Genomic DNA, 25,921 nt, shown 5'->3' with positions numbered 1-25,921 from the left:
ATCGAGCCCCACATCGGGCTCCCTGCATGGAGCCTGCTTCTCCCTCAGCCTGTGTCTCTGCCTCTCTTTCTCTCTCTCTCTGTGTCTCTCATGAATAAATAAATAAAATCTTAAAAAAAAAGAAAAAAAAACAAAGAATAAAGTTTCTATTAGGCAAATGCTAATAAACAGGAAACTTAAATAAAAATAATGACAAAAAAAAACAAGGAGATTTCAAAAGAAAAAGTCCAAAAACAGAAAAAAAAAAAAAAAAAAAAACAGCCTCAGTGTTTAGCTTGAGGCTCTCCACCTAAGACTGAGCTTTTAAGAAAGGATTTTATTCTCACCAGTATTACATTCGCACTGGAATCCCAAAGTGCTATAAAGCAAGGTAAATGAATGAAAGGCATAAAGATGACAAAGGAGAAATAAAAGTCCCTATTTGCAGATGATACAGTAGTCTAACTAGAAAATCCAAAAAGAATTACAAAAAACTTCCTAAAACTAAGAGTGACCTTTACTAAGGTCACAAGATAACTAACAAAACAATAACAACAAAAATCAACTGTTTATCTATATCCTGACAATGAAAATCAAAATTTTAAATACAATAACATCTGTAATCACTCCAAGAATAAACTACTGAGATACAGCTAGCTCTAACAAACAAGTGTAGGACTTGTATACTGAAAACTACAAAATGCTGATCAACAAAATCAAAGATCTAAATAAATGAAGAGACATACCATGCTCTCATCTTGGAAGAATCAACACAGAAAAACTACTAATTTTCCTTAAATTGATATTCAGGTTTAATGCAATTCCTATCAAATTCTAAGTAAGATTTTTTTCAGAGATAGATAACTAGAAAATCTGTATATAAAGGCAAAATAACTACACTAGCTAACAGAATTTTTAAACAAAAAAATAAAGTTAGGGCAGCCCATGTGGCTCAGCGGGTTAGCACCGCCTTCAGCCCAGGGCGTGATCCTGGAGACCTGGGATCGAGTCCCACGTCAGGCTCCCTGGGTGGAGCCTACTTCTCCCTCTGCCTGTCTCTCTCTCTCTCTCTCTCTCTCTCTCATGAATAAATAAATAAAATCCTTAAAAAAATGAATAAAGTTAGAGAAATCACTCTGATTTTTATGACTTCTTAGCCACAGTAATCAAGATCATGAGGTACAGGCAGAAATAGACACAGATCAGTGGAACAGAAAAAGGACTCAGAAACAACCTCATACAAGTGTGGACAACTAGTTTCTTAAAAGGTACAAAATCAATACAATGCAGAAAGGATGAGTTTCAGCAAATGATACTGGAACAATCAGCCAGTTGTAAAAGAAACTCAACCTAAACCTCACTTTATGAACAAATGAATCACAAATTTAGCATTTCAAAAAAGATTTATTTATTTTAGAGATAGAGAGCACATGGGGAGGCAGAGAGAGAGGCAGAAGGAGAGAAGCCTACTCCCAACAGAGCTGGGAGCCCACAACCAATGAGATCACACTGAACCAAAACCAAGAATCAGATGCTTAATCAACTGAGCCACCCAGGTGCCCTATGAGTCACAAATTTAAATGTAAAACATAAAAATGTAAAACTTTTAGGAAAAAAAATGAAAGAAAATCTTTTAAATCCAGAGTGAGGGAAAGAGTATTCAACCCTGACATCAAAATAGAAAGAGATTTTTTTTAACTTTTCTCTTGCACAAGACCCTATTAAGAAATTAAAAAAAACAAAAAACAAAAAACAAAAAAACTACAAAGTAGAAGAAAATAATTGCAAACCATATACTCAACAAAGGAATAGTATCTAGAATATATAAAGAATTCAGAAAACTCATTAGTGAAAAACCCAAACATTCCAATTAGAAAATGGACAAAAGATATAAAGAGAAATTTCACTGAAGATATTTTAAGGTAATGAAAACTAAACCACAATGAGGTATCACTACACATCTATCAGAATGGCTAAAATAGAAAATAATGATACTACCAAATGCTGACAAGGATGGAGAGAAACTAGATGACTTAGATATGGCTGGTAGTAATATAAAATGGAATACTGTGAAAAATAATTTTGCTATTCCTTTTAAAACTAAAAATGAACTCACCATATGGCCCAGCAACTGAACTACTGAGCAGTTACCTCAAAGAAATGAAAACTTATTTCTACACAGAAACTTGTATACGAATGGTCGTGACAGCCGAACACTGAAAACTATTTAAATGTCCTTTGGTGGGTAAAATAGTCAAACAAATGGTAATATATCACACAATGAAATAATTCTTAGCAATAAAAAAGAACTACCAGGGCACCTGGGTAGTTCAGACAGTTAAGCAGTAGAGTCATGATCTTGGGGTTGTAGGATGGAGCTCTACATTGGACTCTGTGCTCAGCAGGGAGGCTGCTTGAGATTCTCTCTCTCCCCCTCTCCCTCTGCACCTGCCACACCATTCCACACTCTAAAATAAATAAATAAATAGATAGATAGATAGATAGATAGATAGATCTTAAAAAAAAAAAAAAAACACCTATCAGTGTACAACACAACTTGGATGAACCTGAAAGAAATTATACTGAATGAAAAAAACCCAATCTTCAAAGAATACATAAGGCATGATTTCTTTTATATAACACTGGTGAAACATATAATTTACAGATAGAGAACTGATTGATAGATAGGGGTAGTAAGGCTATAAAATGGCAGCAAGAAGGAATTTTGTGGTGTCTTGATTATGGTCAAAGTTACATGCAACTATACATATAAAAATAAACTGCATAGACCTGAAGACACACAGATAAGTCCATGAGTAGTAAAATTTGAATAAGCTCTGTGAATGTCAATTCCTTGCTTCTGATACTGCTCTATTGTTAGGAAAGATGCTAACTATGGAGAAGGCTAAATGAAGAGTACACAGGGCATGCCTTCCTGTACACTTCTTCACAATTTCCTGCAAGTTGATAATTATTTCAAAATCAAAAGTTAAAAAAAACCCCACAAGTTACAGACTGGAAAAAAAAATCTATAAACTATATACCTAAGGACTAGTATCTAGAATACATAAAGCAACTCTCACTACTTACCTAAATTTCTAAAATTAAGAAGTGATAATAACAAATATGCTGGCAAGGATGCACAAAAACTGGACCTTAGATATTGCCAGTAGAAGTGTAAAATGGTTCAGTGTTTTTCTCAAAAAATTAAATACACACTTACACATATAATCCAGCAATCACACTCCTGGGCATATAGCCAAAATAGAGGAAACTTATGTGTATACAAATACCTACTCATGGGACACCTGGGTGGCTCATTCAGTTAAGCATCAGCTTTTGGCTCAGGTCATGATCCTGAGGTCCTGGGATCAAGCCCCAGGTTGGGTTCCCTACTCAGCAGGGAGTCTGCTTCTCCCTCCCCCTCTGTGTACGTTCTCTCTCTCAAGTAAGTAAATAAACCCTATTCATGAATGTTTATAATAACATCATTTGTGATAGACAAAAACTGGAAACAACCAAAATGCCCTTTGACAGGTAAGAAGGTAGAGAAATAATGATATATCCATACCATGAAATACTACTTAAACAACTAAAAGGAATGGATAGCAAATTTCTAAAATCAATCATAAATAAAATCAAAAGGTATCACACTGGGAAAAAAAAAATGGCTGCAATTTATATCACAAAATGCTAAATCCCTTCTACAAGTCAGAGGAAAATTTCCAATAAGCCAGTTTTTAAATGGGAAAAGTTCATGAACAACTCAAAAAATAAATGGAATATACATATTTAAAAAACCCTTCACTCTCATTCTTAGGAGAAATGAAAGTTAAAACATTATAAATAATGAGTTACAAATATACATCTATTATTTTTAAATGATCAGAAAGTTTAAAAACATGGTATTATTGAAGACACAGGAGAAAAAGCATTCTGCATAGCCAGTAGGATTATGAACTAGCACAAATCTTCTATGAAGGGAAATTTGGCAACAACTATCAAAATTTTAAATATATATTCTACTTCTAGGAATTTATCTTATAAAAATATTTTATACATTTAGACTTGTGCACAAGATATATATTACAAAACATTCTCTGTAATGCTGTTTTTAAATGCAGGAAACTACCTAAATGTTAATCAGTAGAATATTTAATAAAGCATAGTCCAATCAATCACATAGTAAGTAGATGCTAAAAAAGAATGTGGCAAATGTTTGCATATGCAGAGAAGTCTCTGGAAAGACAAAAAGGAACTGAAAGCAACACCTGTGGTTAAGATAAAGGTAGGAGAAGAACTTCTTTTCCATTATAAAGCCTTTTGTAGCTTTTGATATTTGTATCAAGCAAATATACTGATTGGAAAGTTTTAAAACAATCAAAAATGTTAAATAAAATAATTCCATGTTAATGGAGAAATAAAATAAAATAATTCCATGTAAATGGAGAAATAAACAAATCAGCAGTACAGAATAAGATTCAAAAAAATATTTGTTCAAAAAGTTTTGGAGGAAATAAAAGCTTTACTCTCATACAAGTAAAAATAAAATCTAGAGTTGATTTTTTTTTTTTAAGCCACATAAATATCAGAAACAGAAGTGCAAGTCATTTTTAATTTACTCATCTTGGAGACAGGATAGGTTTTCAAAAATCAGAGAAAAATCCAAAGCCACTGTTTTAACAGCAATCGATACATTAGACCATGTTAATAGACTAAAGAACAAAGACCACAGGATCATCTCAATAAATGGAGAAAAAAAATTAAACAAATTCCAACACACTTTCATGATTTAAAGAAAATTCAACAAAATAGACATCTCTGAAAAAATCTACAGCTAACAGAGTCAATGGTAAAAAACTAGATACCCTCTAAAGAGCAAGCTAAGAATGTCCACTCTTCAAGTTCAACAGCATATGAAGAGCATTATATACCATGAACAAGTGGGGCTTATGTGTGGAATGCAAGGATGGTTCAAAATGTAAAAATTAATAAATGTAATGTATCACATTAACAGAATGAAAGGAAAAAAAAAAAAACAAGCAACACATGATCATTCCAATTGAGAGAAAGCACTTGACAAGTCAATACTCTTTCAGGATAAAAAACCTCAAAAGACTAGAAATATACAGACATTATTTCAACCAAATTGAGACAATATATGAAAAATGCACAGCTAATATCATAGCCAATAGTAAATGACTGAAAGCTTTTCTTCTAAGATCAAGCACAAGGAACTCTCTAACATCATACTAGAAGTCCCAGCCGTTATGTAAACAAAGAAATAAAATCCTAATTTGAAAGGAAGTAAAATAATCTCTGTTCATACGACATGACTTATATGCAGAAAACCCTAAAAAATCGATGACAAACTATTTGGATAAACTGATCCATCCAAGAAGTTGGATCAAATTCTCAAATATCAGTTTTTTCTAACATCAACAATGACCAATCTGAAAAGAAAATTAAGAAAACAATCTCATTTTCTATAGTATCAAAAAGGATGAAATACATAGGAATAAACTTAATCAAAGAGGTGAAAGACTTATAGGGGAAAAATTGCAAAGCAATGCTGAAATTAACACAAATAAATGGAAATATATCCAGGGCTCATAGATCAGAAGACCTATATTGTAAAAATGTGCATACTTCACAGCGATCTACAGATTCAATGCAATCCCTATCAAAATCCCAATGGCATTTTCTATAGAAACAAAAAAAATCATCCTAAAACTCATATGAAATCTCAAAGGACTTTGAGTAGCCAAAACAATCTTGAAAAAGAAGAAAGTCAGAGCCTTCATATTTCCTGATGTCAAAACAATAACAACGCTGTAATAATCAAAACAGTGTGTTACCGGCATAAAAACAGATATATAGATCAATGGAACAGGAATAAACCCAGAAATAAACCCTCACACATCAGTTCAAATGATCTTCAAAAAAGGTACTAAGACCATACAATGGGGAAAGAACAGTACTTTCTACAAATGATGTGGGGGGAAACTAAGTATCCACATGCAAAACAATGAAGTTGAGCCCTTCTGTTATAATATATACAAAAATTAACTAAAACTGGATTAAAGACCTTAAACTATAAAACTTCCAGAAGAAAACATAGGTGATAATAATTTGGCAATTATTTTTTGGATATGACACCAAAGACACAAGTAATAGACACTTGGGACTATACACCAAACTTAAAATCTACTCATCAAAGGAAACAACCAACAGATTGAAAGGCAACCTACTGAATGGCAGAAAATATCTGGAAATCACATATATGATCATGAGTTAATATCCAAAATAAAGAACTCCAACAACTCAACAACAAAAAACCCTATTAAAAAACAGGCAAAGGACTTGAATAGACAAGTTTCAAATAAGATATACAAATAGCCACAAGCACATGAATAAATGTTCACCATTATGAATCATTAGAGAAATGCAAATCAAAACCACCACTTCACAGCCATTAAGACAGCCACTAAAAAAAAAAAGAGAAAAAATTAGCAGAAGTAAGGATTCTGCGAAACTGGAACCCCTTTGCACTGTTAGTGTGGAAAAATAAAATGGTGCAGTTACTATGGAAAACAGTATGATGACTACTCAAATAAGCAGAATTACCATTCAATACAGCATTCTCACCTTTGGATATATATCTAAAATAATTAAAGCAGAATCTCAAAGAAATGCTTGTACACAGCAACATTATTCACAATAGCCTAGAGGTGGAAGCAACCTAAATGCTCATCCACAGACGAATGGTTGGTTTAACAAATGTAGTATGCATACAATGGACTATAAGCCTTAAAAGGCAAGGAAATCCTGTCACATGCTACAGTACGGATGAACCTTGAAGGTGTTAAGTGAAATACGCCAGTCACAAAGACAAATACTGAATGATTCCACTCACATGAGGTATCCCAACTAGTCCAATTCTTAGAAACAAAAAAATATAATAGTGGTTACCAAGGGGCCGAGGGTAGGAGAAAATGTGGAATTGTTTAATGAGTATGGTTTCAGTTTTGCAAGATAAAAAGTTCTAGCATTTGTTGCACAACAATATAAATATACTTAAAACTAAACTATTAAATTGCAACTTAAAAATGGTTAAGAGGGTAAATATTTTACATTATTATTATTATTTTTTTTTTTTTTTTTTTTTTTTTTTTTGAGAGAGGGAGAGAGCATGAGCAGGAGGGAAGGGGCAGTGGAAGAGAAGAGAATCCCAAGCGGGCTCCATACTCAGCTCAGTGCAGAGCCTGAAACGGGCCTCAATCCCATGATCATTTTTACCATAACTTTTAAATTTGGTAAATTTTACCATAACTTTTTAAATTTAAGAAGGAAATTAGAGGGGTGCCTGGCACAGCTCAGTTAGGCATCAGACTCTTCTTCGTTTCAGTGGGGTTCATGATTTCAGGGTCATGGGACTAAGCCCCATGTCAGGCTCTGAACATGGTGAGCAGTCTGCTGGAGAGTCTCTCTCCCTCTTGCTCTTCCCCTGCCCTACTCTTGCACGTGCTCTCTCACATAAATAAATAAATAAATCTTTTTAAAAAGGAAATTAGACACACCTCATTAAAAATTATATACCCTCCAAAAAGAATGAAGTACTCTTTATGCATGCTATAACACTGATGAAACCTGAAAACATCATACTAAGTAAAATAAGCCAGTCACAAAAGGCCATGTATTATATGATTCCATTTATATGAAACAGGCATAATAGGCAAATCTATACAGACAGAAAGATGATTAGTGGTTTTTAAGGACTGGGAAGAGAGAGGAATGACTGTTAATCAGCATAGAGTTTCTTCTCAGAGTGATGAAAAATTTTTATATTAAATTGTGGTGATGAATGCCTAACTCCATGAATATACTAAAAAAATTAAATTGTACACTTCAACAGAGTGAAATTTAAAATATGTGAATTACATCTCGATGAAGCTATTATTTTAAAAATCCAAACACCATAAAAGTCGTAACTAACAGATCTGACAACTTAATTGTTTTCAACTTCCGTGTTGAAAGATTTTATAAATTACATAATAAGATAAGTAACAGACTGAGATAAAATATTTACAACATATAATAGAGAGTTGACTAGTATGCATTACTCAAAATATACAAACCCATAAGAAAAAAAAAAGGAAAATGAGCAAGAATATGAACAAGCATTGAGCTGCAAATGGTTAATGGTCATAAAAACATTCATTTTAGCAGTAAGCAAAGGTATACAAATTAAAACAAAATATTTTCATTATATCAGTTTACAAAATTTCTTAAATATTGGATAAAACTGTGGCTAACAGGCACACATAAGAATGTTCATAGGAATATAACTGTTTTACGGTCAGGGACGCAATTGACAGCAAATGAAAGATACACATATCCTTTCACCTAGCAAAACTACTTCAGATTTAAAGAAATACATATTATATATGTATGTATTATGTTATATATAAGGATGTTCACTGGAAAAAAAATGGAAACAATCTATACATTCATGGAAAGTAGAAAGCTTATGATAATACTATGATACATTCCAAAGGAATGGATACCTTCCCTTTACAGGAAGGTATGTATATACCCTGACCCTTGAATAACACAGGGATTAGGGGCACTGATTCCAATGCAGATGGAAACCTGCATATAACATGACTCACCCAAAATCTGACTAATAACCTACCACTGACCAGAAGAAGCCTTACTGATAACATGAACAGTCAACACATATTTTCCATGTTGTATGTATTATCTACTGTGTTCTTACAATAAAGGGAAAAGAAAATCATAACAAAAAGAAAATACATTTAGAGTGCAGTACTATATTTAACCAAAAAAAAAAAAAAATCTGCATATAAGTGGACCCAAGTTGTTCATGGGTCAACTGTACATACTAAATACAATTCAGAAGATCTGGGCTTGGATAATCTCTATTTTTAATGAGCACCTCCAAAAATTCTGATTCCACTATTCCATAAAACAAAAATGTTAAATTCATAATCCCTGGTGAATAAAATCCCATTCATCTTTATCCCTAGGTTATGCCTTTTAGTTTACTTGGTCTTGCATTTTTAAGATGAATTAATTTTTTTTTATTCCTCTACTAGACCATGGACTCTTTAAAGAACCATGTCTTTTTTTAGAATTTTTATTTATTCATTTATTTAAGTAATCTCTACCCAATATGGGGCTTGAACTCACGACCACAAGAATAGGAGTCACCTGCTCTTCTGACTGAACCAGTCAGGCATCCAGAACCATGTGTTAATCTTCCTCAGACAACAGAAGGTGCTTGGCACAAAAGGTACTTAATAAATATTAGTTGAAGGATGCCTGGGTGGCTCAGTGGTTGAGCATCTGCCTTTGGCTCAGAGCATGATCCTGGGGGTCCTGGGATCGAGTGCCACATTGGGCTCCCTGCGAGAAGCCTGCTTCTCCCTCTGTCTGTCTCTGCCTCTCTCTCTCTCTCTTTCTCTCATGAATAGATAAAAATCTTTAAAACAAACAAATAAATAAATATTAGTTGAATGAATAAATTTTTAAAACTTAAAAGTAAGTTTTTTTTTAAAGTTATGTTGTTTAAAAAGTCACAAATTTCTTGGCAGGAAGAGATGGAGAAGATTCTACTTCCATGACTATTGGTATTTACATAAAAATGAAAACATGCTTTATTAAGAACTTTGTTCTTTTGGAATATTTTACTCGATCCAATGAAAAGGATAAATCAGCAAAAAAGAGAGAACAGACTGAAGAAAATAACCATGATAAATGATGAATCTTCTATAATTCCATTTTATTTCTTTTTTATTCAAGTAATTTTAAAAGAACTTTAAAATATTCATTTTTTTTCTACTGCTTTTAAGGAAATTTACAATCTCTATCTTATTTTTAAGGTCTCTCTCTACATCTTAGAAAATACTATAAGTTATTTTAAGGCAAAAATATTAAAAACCATCAGAAAAATGTTGAGATTAACTACAAATATGTCATCTTAAAAGACTGTTAGCAAAGAACTAAAATCTAGACAGCACTGAAAAAAGTTTAATTTTCTTTACAATATTTAGGTATTTTAAGTTATGAAGGATCTGTAATTTTAACATACTTTCCTTTAAAAAAAAAAAAAAAAACCTAGGGGCTAACATCTAGAAAATGAGAGAAGTGAAAAATGAGAATTCCCCATATATGCTGTGAATTTCAAACAGATCCAAACTGATTTGCTGAAATAAAACTCCATTTCACTTACAATGTGTACTGGTAAAGATTGTCCTATAAAATTAAAATCTCAAGCACTTTTTTTTTTAAGATTTTATTTATTTATTTATTCATGAAAGACACAGAGACAGAGAGGCAGAGACACAGGTAGAGGGAGAAGCAGGCTCCCTCCAGGGAACCGATACGGGACTTGATCCCAGGACCCCAGGATCACACCCTGAGCCAAAGGCAGATATTCAATCGTTGAACCACTCAGGCATTCCTAAAGAACAATTTTTAAAATCTTTTTATTTTTATTTATTTTTTTAAAAAAGATGATTTGTGACAGAGAGAGGAAAAACAAGTAGATGGCAGAGGGAGAGAGAGAAGCAGATTCCCCCTCCCTGCTCAGCAGGGAGCCTGATGCAGGGGCTTGATCAGGACCCTGAGATCATGACCCAAGTCAAAGGCAGACATCTAACCAACTGAGCCACCCAAGCACCCCTAAATCATTTTATTTTTAATATCTCATGTTATATAATAGGAAGAACACTGGCTTTGGAAGCAAACTTATATTCAAATTCTAGCACCATCTCTTAAGTTTTGTGAACTAACCTCATGCAGACCTTAGCTACCTCTTATGTAACATTCAGGCTACGGGCCTAAACTTCCAAAGTTGTTTAGAAGCTTAAATGAGATAACAGACACAAAGCTCTTAACTTATGCTTGTCCAAGTAGGTGCCTAATAATTTTTATTTATGTATCCCATTTCTCTCCCTACCTGATATGTTAAAGACTTCATGATAAGCATTTTTTAAAGATTTGTTTTAGAGGAAGAGAGAATCCTCATGTAAACTCCCCGCTGAGCGGGACATAGGGCTAGATCCCAGGATCCTGAGATTATGACCTGGGCCAAAATCAGGAGTCTGCCACCTAACTGACAGAGCCACCTAGGCACTCCTTCATGATAATCATTTTTAACTCATCATTAAAATATTCTACATAGTAGATATATCACAGGATAATGAAGTATTTTCTACTATTGGATTTTTAGGTTATTTCTAATTTTTATATTAGTAATCATGTTACAGTGAATATTCTTAGGCTTTGGGTCCCCAAAGGGGAATTAACAGATCAAAAAGTATTTTTAAACTCTTGCTACATAATGTCAATCTGTACTCTCAAAGAGCTATATTATAATTTATATTGCTACCACCAGTAAATATAAATTTTAACAAATCTTATCAATACTAGACAGAAGTATATATTTTGAAATCTAGTACTACAGACAAGATTTCAAGCCTCATGGTTGTCTTATTTTTAATTTTCTTTACGAACTAGTAAAAGTACCTTTTCGTGTTTCCTTGTTGCATTTCCCTTTTGCTAACTTACCTATTCATATATTTTGCCCAACAGAATCTAAGTAGCCTCCCCCATGCTGATTTGTGAGAGTTCTTTCCTTTAGTCTTATGTATGTATGATTAAAATATTTTCTATTTGGTATTTACTTTTATACTTGGGGTTTTTTTAAAAAACCATGATGTATCAGTTTAACATTTTTATATAAGCAACTCTATCATTTTCCTTGTGATCTCCTACAATTGTATATAGACATATTTATATAATTTATATAAACATAAATTGCTAACTTTACATTTAAAGTTTATTTGGGATGGGGCACCTGGGTGGCTCAGTTGGCTAAGTGGCCGACTCTTGGTTTTAGCTTAGGTGGATCTTTCGGGCTCTGAACTTAGCGTGGAGTCGGCCACAGATTCTCACTCCCCCTCCCTCTCCCTCCAGCTCATGTGCTCTCTCTTGCTCTCTCTCAAATAAATAAAATCTTTTAAAAAAATAAAATAAAGTTTATGTGGGGAGATGGTGAAAAGAAGCACAAAATATTATCAGTATTTATATTATACACAAGTGATATTCCCTTCTGATCCATCATTAAACTCATTAATTTAAAAATTAAAATAAAATTTAAGAGCCAAAATAAAATAATCAAAAATATGGCTCTAAAATAAACAGTGAAGCAAAATTCTAGGAACTGCAGAGGACATACAGAAATAATTTAGACTTTTATATTTCTACTTGCCTTAAAATTGATTTAATTCTAATAATACATTCAACATCCAGCTTCTTTTGAACTGTAATATCCCCATATTTGACATATCTAAAGCTTATTTACATTTTAGTTTTAATAAATTTAGCAGCAGTACTGCCAAAAACTTAGAACTAATCTCTGCTCAAAACCGAGTTCATCTGCAAACCCTGTTGGCAATAAAGTAGTATGGCTCAAGAAAAGGAATGGCTTAAAATTATCTTCCAATCACCCAGATATCTATCAACAAAATTTCTTTTAAAAAAAGGAAAGAACTTGATTGTCAAAATTGGGTTCTTCCTTTGTTGCACCATCTTACCTGCCCCATGATTACCACACCCAAGTCCTCCAGCTGGCTGGTCTGCAACTCATATGGAACCCAATTTGTGCTGGGGAGACTGAGCCAAAGCAGTGTGGAACCCACTGGCAAAGTCTGAAATGCTGCATTTCAAACACCACATATACTACATACTTGATCTTTAACTTCTAGTAGAATCTTATATGTTGGATTTCTTTGTATTTAATTGCTGCTGAACCTAAACAGCTGGCTCATTAATATCATAATTAAGATTTTCAATTTCATATTTACAACTACACGGAGGAGTTCTTTACTGATTCTGATTTACTAATTCTATCAAGGTTCCTTTTCAACCCAAAAAAGTTTTTTATTCTTAGTTCCCAAGATAATCCTTAAAAACACAGTCATTTATTAAAAACATAGCACCACTAGAAAAACAGTAATCACAATATTAAATAAAAAGACAGAATATTATTTACAAAGGAATATAGGTTTAGGAGGTAAATCTTAGATTTTGTTTTGAAAGTCAGAAGCCAGTGCTGCCAAATTAGGAAGAAAAGTTTCTAGGAAAAAAAACCCACCTAGAGAAAAAATTAGTGCTCTGATTTCCGAAAATTCAAGTACAGAAGAGCAAAGCCTTGTATTGAATTGTTAGAAGGCAAATTTTCTAAAAGCACAGAAGACTAAATCATAAAACCTTTGAATGCCCTTTCCAATACTTATCAGAGCCTGCGTCCTTGAATTTGCATCACCTGATCTCCAAGCAGTGGCTATCAGGCATGTGGAGGAAGGCAAACTCAATTATAAAAAAAATGAGAGAAGGAAACTGTGAAATCTAATCCAATGCCAGAGGAGCCCTTGGCAGAAAACACTGGTAACCAACGTTATTAAGATATAGCAGAAACCTTACCCAAGCTGCACAAAACAAGATGGATCATTTTAACTATTTAGAAGTGCTGAGGCATCTGCTGCCTTTCTACCTAAGGCAAAACCCAAACCACACATTCTGTGTGTGTGTGTGTGTGTGTGTAAATTATTCATACAGCTTCCCAAGCCTAAAATAATTGTAATTTTCTATATAAAAGTGTTCTATTTTAAAAAGGAAAGAAAGCAACCTAGCTTTCTAAAATACTGAGACTATAAACCCCAATACATCTAGTCAGTCTTCCTAGGAAGTACAGTATTTGTCCCACATCAAGTAAGAACTAGTTGTAACAAAGTTCAAGAAAATCCAAATATATATAACCCAGACAACAGATATTCATGGTGTTTAATGGGGAAAGGCTGTTTAACAAACATTAAACCTTAAATAGAAGACACTTTCCAAGATTTAAAAAGGAGAAAGATAGGGGGCGCCTAGCTGGCTCAATTGGTAGAGTATGCAACTGGCTCTTGGAATTCTAAGTTCCAGCCCCATGCTGTAACAGATTCTACACTCAAACTGCTGCACAAGTCTTTAAATACTCTCTGCTCTAAAAAGAAAGACTGAAACTGGGAAATCTACAGTCTAAAACAAAGGCCTTGACCTACACCAAAAGGCTGGCAAGTGAATATACATTAATATGTTTTACATTAAAACAAAATATTTAAGTTATTATGTACCATTTCTATCAGTTGGTTCCAATTTGGGTAAGAGAAAATGTTGTATCCTTTGATAATCAATTAAATCACTGAATGAGAACATCAGAAATAACGCTCAATAACAATTATTATTCCTCATACCAATCTATGAGAAATCCATAGACACATGATGTGAATTTATTCAGAGGTACTACTTAAGACCTTTAAAAATCTGAGAATGGGGCACCTGGGTAGCTCAGTGATTGAGGTCTGCCTTTGGCTCGAGTCGTGATCCTGGGGTCCTGGGAATGAGTTCCACATAGGGCTTCCCGCAGGGAACCTGCTTCTCCCTCTGTGTGTGTGTGTGTGTGTGTGTGTGTGTGTGTGTGTGTGTGTCTCACTCTCTCATGAATAAATTAAAAAAAAAAAAAACCTGAGAATGGGGGTGCCTAGCTCACTGGATAGAGCACATGACTCTTGATCAAAGGGTTGTGAGTTCAAGCACCACATTGGGTATAGAGATTACTTAGAAATAAAAGCTTTTTAAAAATGAATGAATTAATTAATGAAAAATAAAAACCTAAAAAGGAAGACATCCCTTGAGAGGATATAACGTGGCTTCAATTTGATATACAGCAAACCTTGTGATGATGACTCAACAAACTTTTACATGAGTACTCCAAATGAAGGCAAAGCTATCTATTCTCTATTTGTTAGCCTTTGAAATAATTAAAACTACTAAAAATATTTAAAGGTACTGTTTTAAAAATGTAGTTGCTCTTTGAAAAATTTACCTGAGTCAAGGAAAATAGAAATAACTAAATCACTAACAAACACGAAACTGAGTATTAATGAATGTTTACCCATGTTAGAATGAAGCCAAATATTCTTTCAATCACTGTGAAAATATTTTGTGCTTTTGCCATTATGTTCTAACACGGCAATGTAAACAATATAAATGATAATACTCTAAAAAAAAAAAACCCAAAACAGTAATATTCTAAACAATTTTATTATTCTAAAGAACTGAGGGAAAATATTTTGCCACTGAATAGACATGACAAGATATTTTAATCCAAAATGATTTGTCCATTTGACTTTCATAATTGTAAATTTGATAGCTGAGCAACAACAGTGGCACATTGTAAAAATAAGGTATTTCAAAGTACACTTCTAACACATGGTGCTCAATATACTATGAAGATTAAAATATCCTGTGCCCCATTTTTTATTGGTATGGATCAATAATATATGTGGCTAAGAACCTCCTGGATTAAGTCAGTATTTGAGATTCTCCTTTTCATGAAAACAAAATCAGAAATAAACACACACACAAAACAATGACTGACTAGAACACAACAGAAATATTTTTAAATTTCTAAAGTAAGTAGTGTCTATAGATTCTATATTAAACATGTGATATATATCTTTGTAAATGGGGGGGAAATGTAGAGTATATTAAATATCCAAGTCATCAATTAACCAAAGAGATTATAATGGGGGTAGAAACAATAAAGGGAAGGACATCTCGTTTCTCCCCACTCTATTTCCCATCCCTATCATAAGCCACTATTTATGATAGATTATATAATATCCCTCAGTTGTATCTGAATGGTAAAATGATTAAAATTCACTAAATTAGAGGAAGTAAAAGACTATCTACTGTATTTAAATCAACCAGAGAACTAATAAATGTTTACTGAACAATTACCATGTAACAAATTCACAGATAGCTATTATGGAAATATAAAGATGAATACAGCAAAACCCTTCCATTTTGAGGAACAACAAAATGTTGTAAGAACATGCTAGAAAGTGAAAGCAAGTTTGGATGGGGGGAAGGAACAGACAAATATGGGAGGAAATCTTAGAATCATGGAAATGGTTTTGAAAAGCATTTAAAATAAGCCTCATAGGACCAACAAGATTTTAATGATAGGCAAAAATAATAAACCAAGCATTTTACTTTATAACAACCTTTACTATCTCCCAATTCTTCTAATTAACTATGGACAATGAAAAGAATTCTCTTTTATGAATATATGGTTCCATAATAAAGGATCTTAAAATTACTCACTGTTCAAGAAATAACAAAATTAGTTTAAGAATGGGTTAACAATTACCTAATAAAACTGGGGATACCAAAACTATTGTAATCTGGGCTATAAACATGAACCATACAGAAAACCATTCAAGTTACATCAAACATCTTAAAATCTGTTTAATGATTAAGGCCAAAAGAGGGGTGGGGAATGAAAACTTAAATTTACTTTCTGGACTCAAGAGATATTTGTAATGAACTAGCTGGCCATAGGTCAAAACTAATTCTTATGAGCTTGTAATGATTTTAAACGTATATATATTTAAAAACAAAGAGAATGTTAGAAGTAATTTACTTTTTCAGAAAATGTTGTTTTCCTATATTCAGAACAGATGAGCTATTGGCAAAAGTAATACTTTAGAAAACTGAATTCTATGATGAAGTAGTCACTTCATTTAATGAAGCAGAAATAGTTTTTTATTTTATTTTATTTTTTTTTTTTTTTTATTTATTTATGATAGTCACAGAGAGAGAGAGAGAGAGAGGCAGAGACACAGGCAGAGGGAGAAGCAGGCTCCATGCACCGGGAGCCCGACGTGGGATTCGATCCCGGGTCTCCAGGATCGCGCCCTGGGCCAAAGGCAGGCGCCAAACCGCTGCGCCACCCAGGGATCCCAGAAATAGTTTTTTAAATAACATAAAGAATCTTATAGATTCTTTCATTTTTTTGCCAAATAGACAGGACTTTAAAATATATTCAGCCTAAACTCTGCAATTACTTAAAATCCTTTTTCAATAAATCTTTTTCAGATTCACTGAGCATTCCCTCCCCTGAATATTTACTGAGTCAATAAACCTCCACAAATTACTTTCTGGTAAGATCATTTTATGCATAACCAAAATGATGATTTTTATTTCAATTCTATGGTAAAAATGAGAAATTAGAAATCTATATACCACCGAGCAATTCTATTAACACCTATTCATTGTGTTGCATACCACAACGGATTTATTCAATAAAAACTAGTATTCAAATCAAATTATACTTCAAATGCACAATTTTTATTATGTGTGGCAATTGTTCTATAAAGTCATCACAAACAATAAATTAGTAAATAATGAACCAATCAATGCTCCTAGGGAATACATAGGGCTAGGTTCCTGCAAGCCCTGATGACATTTGCAGCAACTAACCACAATGTAACCTTGTTTTAGGTGTGTCTCTGTTCAAGGACACCTTATTTAATATATACTGGTGATTCATTAACACTACCTTATAGCCAACAGCATTCACTCAAGCCTGAACACAACTGAATACATATATTTTTTTTTCCTTTAGGTGAACTGCAGCCTTTTTGCATTTAGGAACACTAGACAGAACTTCAGCACTATGGCTGGGGGCTATTTATAACTGAAATCACCAACAAAAAGCACAAAAGTGCAAAGAACATGACACTAAACAGAGCACAAGAGGACACATCTTTACAGTATGAGAGCTGAAAACAAGGCTGCAAGAGTCACCTTGTGGGAAAGAGCGAATCCAAAGACTCAGATTTTTCACCATTCTGTGCATGTCCATAATGACCATGAAACTGTTGTAATGATTTTGAAATTATAAATAAATTTGAAATATCAGATATTCACATACACAGAATGTGCAAATAACAAGAACTGACAGTACAAAGAAAGCCTAATTAAATAAATCTCATGAGAAATACTTTAATACTTCAATCTAGTCAATTTTACAAATACAAGGGTTTACTTACTAGTTATCAAGGATGGGAAAAACTTTATGGCATTGTTTTTAAAAATTACCAAAAACAGCTCATTGGGTAGTCTATGTTTTTTTTTTTTTTTTTAAGATTTTATTTATTTATTCATGAGAGACACAGAGAGAGAGAGAGAGGCAGAGACACAGGCAGAGGGAGAAGCAGGCTCCATGCAGGGAACCCAACGTGGGACTTGATCCCGGGTCTCCAGGATCAGGCCCTGGACCAAAGGCAGGCACTAAACCACCGAACTACCCGGGCTGCCCTCTATAAATTTTCAGATAAAGATGGAAAAATTATTTAAAATTTACTGCCTAAAGAAATAAAATAATAAATAAAATGAAATGAAATGAAATGAAATGAAATGAAATAAAATAAAATAAAATAAAATAAAATAAAATAAAATAAAATAAAATAAAATTTACTGCCTATTCTTTAAAAGTCATTAGGAGAAAAGCACTATAGAAAAATATAAAAAATTATAGCTTTAAGAACATAATTTCTTTTTTTTTTTTTTGAAAGAACATGATTTCTTAGGAACTGTTTCTAATATCTTTCAGAGGAAAATCAGATAGGTTTACCCATTACTATTATACATCGAAAAGTTCATAAGGATGAAAGTATCCTGAAGTATTAAAGTATAAAATACAAAATGTGTAAGTTATGATACATGTTAAGCTAAAAAGGCATGAAAAGATTATCAGTGTAGACAATTAGAAATTGTCTAACATTAACAAATATATTCAAACAAAGTACCTCAGTGAAATTAAAAATAATTGACTTAAAATTCTCTCAATTCTAATTTAAACTTTACAATAAAGTTTAATTATAATGTTTGTATAAGTTTAACATTATAACTATGTGTAAAAAAAATTACTATAATGTCTGTCAAATTCGCATTTCTACTGTTTATAACAAAATTTAGATACATGTAAACATCATCTATTCACTGGTACTCGAAATTTATATTACTGAAAATGAAAACAGCAAGATACATTAATTAAGACCAAAAGAGAATTTGGTCTCAAATCAAATAAAAGCTACCAACAATTTTTCCTTTTAAATTTCAAATGATGTTCACTATAGCACGGTTTTTGGCAGCAAAAAAAAAAACTAGAAAAATTTGTTTTTTAATAGGGGATGTATTTAAATCATGGAATAGTATACACTCTTTTAACAAGAAATGAGCTAGAATGTATGAGTATGTATATATATACATACACACATACACTATGTGTATGTGTGCATGCATAGCCTTCAATTAAAAATGTGAAACAAGATAGAGATGTCTCTATTGGAGGGAGAAAAGGCAAGTCATGGAATATGATGAAAATATGATTCCTTCTTGAAAAACAAGACATATAGTTTGTTTATATATGCATGCACACTAAACTACTAATGAGGAAAAGACTTTGACATTTCATTTTTTATAATGAGCACGTATATGTTTTATAAGCATACAATAGGTTCTTGACAAATGTTAGATTCCCTTATTAGAGCTATTTTAAAAATACAATAATGTGATATAAAATTCATGTTGTTTGAAAAGGATTCCTATAATCTTAATTTATTCAGGTAATTCTGTTAAATATAATTAAAAACAAACATTTCCCAATTCAAAGAATTTCAGTATGTTCTCAAAATTTAACACTAACCAATCCCCCAAACTGAAATGTTTACTGATTTATAAACAAGGGTCAGCAAACTTTTTCTGTAAAGGTGAGACAGCAAATATTTTAGGTCTTGCAGACAAACATAGTCTCTGCTACACATTATTCTTTTTGTTCTTGCCTTTGGTTTTTTTACAACCCTTTGGGAATATTAAAAACAAAATAAAAAAAAAAAAGCCCAGGTTATTATAATTATTATTATTCACAAAAAACAGACAGCAGGCTGGAGTCGCCTTGCTGGCCACAGCTTGTCAACCACTAATTTACAACAATAAACCAGCACCTGGACATCACATATTTTAAATATGACAAAGGTATCAAGGATCACAATACTCAGTTTTATTCTATGTTAAATAAAGTAAGGTTAAAAAAAAAGGTAGTATTGGCAAAACTAAAATTACAAGTTGATTAATATAGTGAATTCTATTAATATGCTAAACATTAATCAAACAATGGTAAAACACAATTAATAAAATTTCATTCAAGTATTCATATTATAAAACCATGATCATGTGTGCACCTGCAAAGCACACATATCCACTTGAAAAAGTCAGCTGAAATTGAAATACTACACATCAAAGCTCAAATCCCTTTTTATAATAATTAAAACCATTTACTCATTTAAATAACCAAAACTAGTCAGTCGTTTGTTTTAGATGTTATCAACCCTTGAATATTAAGAATTGAATTCTGAGGCTGGTAGTATTACTAGAATTAATTTTTTAATTTGTTAGAGTTATAATAAAAATATTAATAATTAAAAAATTACACTTTAAAGGTTTACATTCTTGGAAACTTTTTAATATTTACTGTGTCAGCAACCATCACTGGAAACTTGACTATACTTTTTTCTTTGCCTAAAAGACAGCTTTTACATATTTGATTTTGTCTAAAACTGAAAGATCCTTATTGTAATCTGAATGCTACTATCAAAGGAAAATTTCATTATGAATACTAAACTGGGTCAAATCGAAACTATCTCCCCATCCCACCCCCCTCAAGTAACCAAATAACCATTATAGAATAATCTTACCTAGACTGGTGGGTTTTATCAGTTCATCCAGTAAATCATAAAATGGTAATTTTTGAAGTTTTATATCCGGATGGACTGGGTGAAGAGCTGATGTAAGATGTGGGAGTTCCAGTTCATGTTTAGGTCCCAGAAGAGAAACAGGGAGTAACGGTGATGATGCAGGGTGACCATCGTAAGTGAGCTGTGGAATGGTAGATGGAGACAAAGTTGCTGGCATAGGACTTGAATGGACATTGGGGATGGACAAGTCCGCGGGCGTCATGATTTTCTGGGGGAACCTCCGCCTATAGAGTTCTTTAATTTTCATTTGCACAGCAGGACTGCAGCCAGCCTTTAGCAAATGCAGGGCTTTTGTGAGAAGTTCGTGTTTGCGTCCGTGCTTGTTTCTCCCAGCGTAGCCCAACAGTACTTGGAGTTCAGAAACTCTAAGGCTCATAACCATTTGCTTAGAGACAAAACAAAATGTAAAATGTTAGTATTCCAATAACATATTACAATTAAACAGTATAAATTACAATTAATACTTTGTTATAACCCTTTCTCCTCATGGTTTGTTCAGTTACAGCCAATTCTAGTTATTTCCAACTTCAAATAAGTAACCAAGAAAATTTAATACTCATAAATTCAGTGACGTCTACCCAGGGTTATGAAAGATGTAAGATGACATATACACCGGGTAGAACCACATCTCACCTCATTCCACCACTGTTTTGAGACAATTATCAGCTATTAATCAAGCACTTACTGAGTCTCCAGGAGAGTGCTGTGTGCTATGTGGATGGCAAAATAGAATGATGAGCCCTCAAGAATATTTGTTTTCTTGGAGGGAAAGTCTATAACTATATGTTAAACATATAAATAGCCTACCTCAAACACCAGATGCAAGCAGGATATAAATAACATACTATCACAGGGCACCTGGATGACTCGGTTGAGCGTCAATCCTCAGCTCAGGTCATGATCTCGGGGTCCTGGGATCGAACCCCACGTTGGGCTTCCTGCTCAGCCGGTAGACTGCTTCTCCCTTTTTCCCTCTTCCTCTGCACCTCCCGTCCACCACCACTTCCCATGCACACCTGCTCTCTTTCTCAAGTAAATAAAATCTAAAAAAAAATTGGTATTACATTATATGCTGACCCTGAATTTGTACGACTTAAAAACTACATATCCTTTTTGACCCATTATTTACCAGATATACTTGGTATTTTCATATGGGTTGACCCTTAATCTATATTATCTCCACAAGGTGTTATACCCTTCTTTCTTTACACATGAAGAAACTTTACAGTTAAGAAAGGTCAAACAACTTACCTAAGGCCACAGAGCTACTAAGTAGCAATCAGGATTCAAATCCAGATATGTATGATTCTAAAGCCCATGCTCTTTTCACTAAACCTTTAGGAAAGGTTTTAGGAAAAGGACAAAGCTGCAAACAATATTGACTCTCTCCACTGGCAAGGCCACTGCTAAAAAGTCTAGGAATTCAATCCACATGCCATAATGTAGAAGGTCGTAATAATGAAATCTATTTAACTTTGTTTAACTCTTTGTTCCCAAACCTGTTTGGTCACTGTTTCTCCTTTTTCTCCAATTACTAAGAGACTACCAAAAAGAAATGCCCATGTATACAAATCCTCTCATTTTAAAGTGGAAGAAAATGGAATCCAGAGAGAAGAAAGGTTCTTACCCAAGATCATATAGTAGTAACAGTACGATCCTCACTTGACCACCACTGACAGGGAGGTGTTAGAGTAGAAGACACATATAAGTTTACCACGGGCTCTCTATTTCCCCAACTGTTTTATCCCTCACCTCATACCAAATAGCAATACACAAAAGATAAAATGCCTTTCCTAATTCACTGCCACTCCTTGAGAGGCCACCCTACCTCAGCCAATCCTCTGGAAGCTCTTGAGAGAGTGCATAACAAGTAAAAAAATCAAATAGAAAACAGGGTATAAAGAGCTTTATGTACAATATAGCTAGTAATCAAACATATATGAGCCCTTCCCCTACTTCTCTGGCCTGAAAAATACTGTATTTCTTCAAATTCTAGCTTTTGTCAGCCTTAGTCTATTAGGCCTGGCAACATTAATGACTCTTTTCTCACTACTTTTACTAGCCATTTTTCATATCTTTATTTAGCACTTGTCTTGCTTTATTACAATTTTCTATTTGCACAAGCAATTCCATGACCAGTATGAGGTCTTCTAAGTCACAAGCTAATGTCACCCTCAGCATCTAACACTAGGGCCTGACAACAGTACAAACTCATCAAATACCTAGGCAATAAATAAATAAATGAATGAAAAAAACAAAATAAACAAGGCAGTCACACCAGAAGAAAGGGTGGAGTAGAATCTACAATGGTGAAGTCATATATATAACTACAATACAAATGCAAATGAACTCCCAAACTCTTATGTTCTATATAAGGCACGCAAAGAAATACTATAGGCCTTAAAAATAAAGTCTACCCTAAATCCTACAAATGTTTCCCTTTTTTAGATATGATCAGAAATAATTACTAACTATAATGAGAGCAGGATATCAATTTCTCCCTACTCTCCAAAATGTCCTAAGAGTACAAAATAGTTTTAAAGATTTTTATGACTTATTTTAAAAGGAACCAGCACTTCAACTGAAAAGTAATAAGCATTAATAAGTAAGCTTCTGCTTTTGTAGAAATAACAGAATTTTATGCTACTGAGATTATCTGTTAAAAAAATTTTAGGTTGGGAAAAAAAAAAAAAAAAAAAAAAATTTTAGGTTGGGGGATCCCTGGGTGGCGCAGCGGTTTGGCGCCTGCCTTTGGCCCAGGGCGCGATCCTGGAGACCCGGGATCGAATCCCACATCAGGCTCCTGGTGCATGGAGCCTGCTTCTCCCTCTGCCTGTGTCTCTGCCTCTCTCTCTCTCTCTCTCTATGTGACTATCATAAATAAATAAAATTTAAAAAAAAAAAAAAAAATTTTAGGTTGGGATTGGTCAAATGTACCTCATTTTTATACAGAAAGTAGTATAAATTTTAGAAAGAGAAGAACGTCTTTCTACTTCAACTGCATTCACCTAGGTCAAACACAAACCTGAAACTCAGGGATCATCACAGTCTTTTCAGTGATGACAGTTTTTGTCCTTACTCTATGGGTGTTAAGGATTTAAATGCAGCATAGATGTATTATCATCTTACTTACATGAAGAACACATTGTCAATTCACCTAAAATCTCTTGCTTGATGGCCAAAAGAAAAAAATTGATGACATAAAGTATAACTTTTTACTTATACTTTACTTTTTACCTTTTTTTACAGGATGTGTAATTAATCATAATTATGAGGCAGATACTGTCCTCATTCTACAGATAGGGAACCTGAGGCCTAGGCAAATTTAAAAATTTGTTGAATATTGTATAAATACTCCAAATGTTGTGCTCTTACACTGATACCATCTTTTAGAGGAAACAAACCACATGCCTTTCAATTAGGAAAGAGAAACACCTTTTAAAAGACTAATTGATTTAACATTCAATCTCCATTTCAAGCTTCAATATTTTGGCTTTACAAAAATTGGTTCAGATAAGAAAAGAATGCATCTGGATTCAAATTAACCACTGCAGCTTAAAATCAGGTTTAGTGAAAGACGGGGTTCTATCCATTACTATTATTGGAGCAGCTGCTGCATACTCTTAAGGACTGTAATAAGCATGCAGTACTTTAAAAAAAATAAAATAAAAGGGGGCGGGTAACACAAACATCTGAAGTATCACTCAACCGAAAGGCTTCAGAGAAGCATGGAGCAATCAATTCACAATGCAAAGTGTTGACAACACAGAGGAAAACTAAACACTCACATCTAAGATGTTAAAACGCGATATATTTTAATCTGTCATGTGTTTAAAAATCTCCATTTGTTAGCACTACAACAAAATGAATATTTATAACTAAGGATAACATCAACCACTGCTACTGCTAGAAATCATTACCTCCTCAAATAGCATTCTGCTGACTCTACATCCCCAAATGATAGTTGTCACAACCCTAGGAAATTCAGAATGTCTGAGAAATGTACATACTCTGTACAGAAAGCATTCTGTGAGGGGCATCTTTTTAAAATTATTTTTTTTAATCAAGCAGACATGCACACAGTTTAAAAACTCAAATAGTAAAAAAAAAAAAAAAAAAAAAAAGACTCAAATAGTGTGAGGAGAAAACAGATGTCCCTTGCCCTATTCCCACTTTTCACATCCCTGAGGCAATCTCTTTCAAGTTTTTTTGGCAATTTCTTCTGGCATTTTTCACTATATTCTATACAGCAGGTCTATGTTCTTAAAATTTTTCCTTCTAGGAAAAAATTAACTTATTATAAACAATAACTTAGGTTTAGCTCTGTGATACCTCTACCCCTATGTTCCCATTATAAGTTTTGGTTGAACTAATTGTTTACATTATTACTATGGCTGTAAATAATATTCACAGTTGAGCCAAAGTACATCATGATTACTCTTCCTTTTCGGTGGGAACTTGGCTTTCCTTAGTTAAAAACTGCACCATTTGTGCATTTGCTTTGTTTTCTAGGTTAACCAATTCATCTGCAAACTGATAATAAGTTTCCTTTCAACATACTCAAATACATCAGGTAAATATGTTTTCATTTCTTTCTTAAAAACATGCCTTCTGTATCCCTCTATCAAGTTCCAATTTAGACTGCTTACTCTAAACCTGGTACACAACTATAGTCATATAATTTCTCTTCAACTTATCTTGGTAATTTCCCTTTGTCTCTTCCATATTGGATCCATTTCATTGATCTCACCTTTTCCTTTTAGTTTTCTCTTTTTAGTAAAGTATTTCTTCCACTAGCTTCCTAAGAAGGAACTGAAAGCTATGGTTTATTCTTTGCATTGGCCAAAAACATATTCATTTACTCACACTTAATAATTGAGTTTGGCTCAGTATATGAATTCTAGACAGGAAAGCAGGTTCCGTCAGAATTTTAACAACCTTTCCTCATTGTCTTCTGGCTTCTGGTGTTGCTGTTAAGAAGCTTGGAATCATCCTGATTCCCAATCCTTCACAGTTGCCTATATATCCCCCTAAGGAAGCTTATAGAAGCTTCTTGGGACACCTGGATGGCTCAGTGAAGCGAATGACTTTGGCTCAGGTCATGATCTCAGGGTCCTGGAATCCAGCCCTGTGTCATGCTCTGTGCTCTGCAGGGAGTCTGCTTCTCCTTCTCCCTCTGCTCATGCACACGCGCTCTCGCTCTCTCT

General features: G+C 33.5%; 1 protein-coding gene across 6 annotated transcripts in view; it reads right to left on the bottom strand.

Annotated features, from left to right (window-relative positions):
* PIAS1 (protein inhibitor of activated STAT 1) overlaps positions 1-25,921 on the bottom strand; it is a 116,247-nt gene that overhangs the window by 63,760 nt on the left and 26,566 nt on the right. For 4 of the 6 annotated variants that reach the window (XM_072809352.1, XM_072809354.1, XM_072809356.1 and 1 more), the window contains one exon: positions 20,655-21,099. In XM_072809352.1, the coding sequence (XP_072665453.1) occupies positions 20,655-21,099 (445 nt within the window). Of the gene's footprint in view, positions 1-20,654; positions 21,100-21,521; positions 21,681-25,464; positions 25,594-25,921 lie in introns of those variants that run through there. The other 2 variants (XM_072809358.1, XM_072809355.1) reach the window with 2 other exon arrangements.

The sequence above is a fragment of the Canis lupus genome, chromosome 32 (genome assembly GCF_048164855.1).
Source record: "Canis lupus baileyi chromosome 32, mCanLup2.hap1, whole genome shotgun sequence".
In the NCBI taxonomy this organism is placed as follows: Eukaryota; Metazoa; Chordata; class Mammalia; order Carnivora; family Canidae; genus Canis; species Canis lupus.
Note: the sequence above shows the minus strand (reverse complement) of the source record. Positions and strands in the feature narration are given on the sequence as shown.